At 36.4% G+C, this 3,006-nt stretch overlaps 1 protein-coding gene across 1 annotated transcript; it reads left to right on the plus strand.

Annotated features, from left to right (window-relative positions):
* The first annotated feature begins 685 nt into the window (after positions 1-685).
* Gpr174 (G protein-coupled receptor 174) lies at positions 686-1,754 on the plus strand. The gene has a single exon (XM_010641324.1). The coding sequence runs from the start codon at positions 686-688 to the stop codon at positions 1,685-1,687; it is 1,002 nt and encodes a 333-aa protein (XP_010639626.1). The 3' UTR covers positions 1,688-1,754.
* Positions 1,755-3,006: the final 1,252 nt, after the last annotated feature.

Consider the following 3,006-nt stretch of genomic DNA (forward strand, 5'->3'; position numbering starts at 1 on the left):
AGGGACTGTAGCATATTACCCCCACTCAACTAAAAACTATTCATTCAAACTAATATATTTTTCTATGCATAGACTGCTTCTTTTTTTCAAAAATGTGAAAGACAATAATTGGCTTATTTTCTTTCACTTTCAGCTCTGCTTCACTTTCTCACTTTTTAGCCCTCAAAACCTATCTGAATAAGTCCTGAAAAACTGATCCATTGAAGCTAAACATCCTGGAAGAGTCCACTAAAGCAAACATTTCTTCTATGTGAGAAAACAACAACAACAAAACGAAAACAAAAAAAGAAAAAGAAAGACAAGAAAAATACATGGCCAAACACCAGGAAAGAGATGGCTATCATCATACAGAAATTTGAGGAGCTGCTCTATGGTGCATTCATAATCTAAGTGAGAGAGAACCAACTATTATGAACCCCAGAAGGCCTTACACAATAGGAGGAGATAATTATAAGGGCTTTTCATCTGTGCGTGCATTGTAATGTAGATACTGTGAACATATACAAGGCAAACATGCAGATAAATCTTTGAAAAATTCTCAAATCAGGCATAGAAGCTAGCCAATGTGGCAAAAGTTTATTTTATACTCAGTCTCTCCATCCTTTTGATGACCAATCTTTTAGAAAGAGTAGCAGTTAACGTAGATTTTGAATCATTGGCAATAACAATGTCTTTAGAAAGAATCATGCTTGCTAATGACACATGTAACAGGACAGATGGAGAAAACCCAGATTTTCGGTACTTCATCTATGCAGTGACATACACTGTCATTCTTGTGCCTGGTCTCATAGGGAACATATTAGCTTTATGGGTATTTTATGGTTATATGAAAGAAACCAAACGTGCTTTGATATTTATGATAAACTTAGCCATTGCTGACTTATTACAAGTTATCTCCTTGCCCCTGAGGATCTTTTACTATTTGAATCATGACTGGCCATTTGGGACTGGCCTCTGTATGTTCTGTTTCTACCTAAAATATGTCAACATGTATGCAAGCATTTACTTCTTGGTCTGCATTAGCGTACGGCGATTTTGGTTTCTCATGTACCCCTTTCGCTTCAATGACTGCAAACAGAAATATGATTTGTACATCAGTATCACTGGCTGGCTGATCATCTGCCTTGCCTGTCTACTCTTCCCCCTTTTCAGAACCAGTGATAACACACCAGGCAATAAAACCAAATGCTTTGTGGATCTTCCTACCAGGAATGTCAATTTGACCCAGTCTGTTGCCATGATAACTGTTGGCGAGTTGATTGGATTTGTTACTCCTCTTCTGATTGTCCTATATTGTACCTGGAAGACAGTTTTATCACTGCAAGATAAACATCCTGTTGCTCAAGACCTTGGAGAGAAAAAGAAAGCCTTGAAGATGATTCTAACTTGTGCAGGAGTATTCCTAATTTGCTTTGCACCTTATCACTTCAGTTTTCCTTTAGATTTCCTGGTCAAGTCCAATGAAATTAAAAGCTGTATAGCCAGGAGAGTGATTCTAATATTTCATTCTGTAGCACTGTGTCTTGCTAGTCTGAATTCCTGCCTTGACCCAATCATATACTATTTTACCACTAGTGAGTTCAGAAGACGTCTTTCGAGACAAGATTTGAATGATAGCATCCAACTACATACAAAATCATTTTTAAGCAATAATACCACTTCTACTATGGCAACTGAATTATGCTAAGGAGCAACAACAACAAACCCTAAATGAGGGTAAAAGTATGTCAGGACACATTTACAACACCTCAACCTACAGGAAGTACTCCCTGGAAGAACTCAGTTTTCCAGTTATCCTCTATATGAGGAAGTCACATCTTCATAATAGACCTATTTGTAGCATTCTACTTCACCATCATTGATATTGACATGTCCATGCAGAGATTTTGTTTATCACTTCCCTAAAATTTAATTTAAAATTTCAGTGATATTCAATACTCATATGCTCTCAACTGAAGTCAGAAGCCTTACCTGTGAAACCAAGTCACAAAGAGATCACCAGCTCAGGACTACCGTAAACGTTTAGTTTTGTTAGTAAAGATGATGAATCTCTATACTCAAAGGGAGTGTTTCTATTTGTAATACAAATCACATTTCAACATCATTTTTTTATTGTATTTTAAGTGGACTAGGCATTAGACTGCTCTGTGTAAACAAAATGTTAGCAATACAGGATCATCTTTATTTTTTCTGTGTGATTACACTCTGGAGATTGAAGCTATTTTATTTATTCAGTATCAACAAGAAATAGAATCTTTCACACATATTCACCAAATGAAAGTCTGGCCTCAGGCCTCTGGTATGTTTAAATTGGAGTATTACATATATTGCCACACAATAACCCTCTGCCACATTGAATCCGTGAGAGCAGATAGTCTGCCCAGTTTCACATGAGGTGACTCAATGGCCTTAGCACCCAGGAGAAACCATAAATATGATAGTAACAATTCTTAGCTTTCTAAATATATTTCCAAAGAGCACCTCTGGAGTTAAATGGACCTACCTAGTAAAGGAAGCTTTATAATATCTTTAAAGTGATATGGATGTAACTGTTTGACGGCACTTACTGAGCCTATGCAAGAAGTAGTGCACTAATTAATCACTTAGCTTGATCCAGAGTGAAAAGGTGACAGAAAGTGAACTACATCTCTTAAACGTATTACCACATTGTATTTCTCATTCTGAGGCAGATGTCATTTTTAAAGGAATCTATATAATCCAACGTAGGGTTTAGAAGCAGTCAGCCACATCAAACCTAATCTGAATTGATGTTTTTCTAAATCCAGCTTTGCCCCAACCATAACATTCTGAAGCCTTCACAGTCTAAAATCCAGAAAATGGAGAAAGCAATTCTTTCACATTTTGAGAAAATTGAAGATTATTTTGACAGCTATATAGGCATCCCTTACACTGTCTTAGTTGCTACCTGCTTGTTAATAGTATGTAGGACAAAACTGGGATAAGAGTAGTAATTAAATCTGAGGTCATAAGTATTAGAATAATTTT

The sequence above is a fragment of the Fukomys damarensis genome, unplaced genomic scaffold, assembly GCF_012274545.1.
Source record: "Fukomys damarensis isolate Sample0158 unplaced genomic scaffold, DMR_v1.0_HiC HiC_scaffold_39, whole genome shotgun sequence".
Taxonomy (NCBI): domain Eukaryota; kingdom Metazoa; phylum Chordata; class Mammalia; order Rodentia; family Bathyergidae; genus Fukomys; species Fukomys damarensis.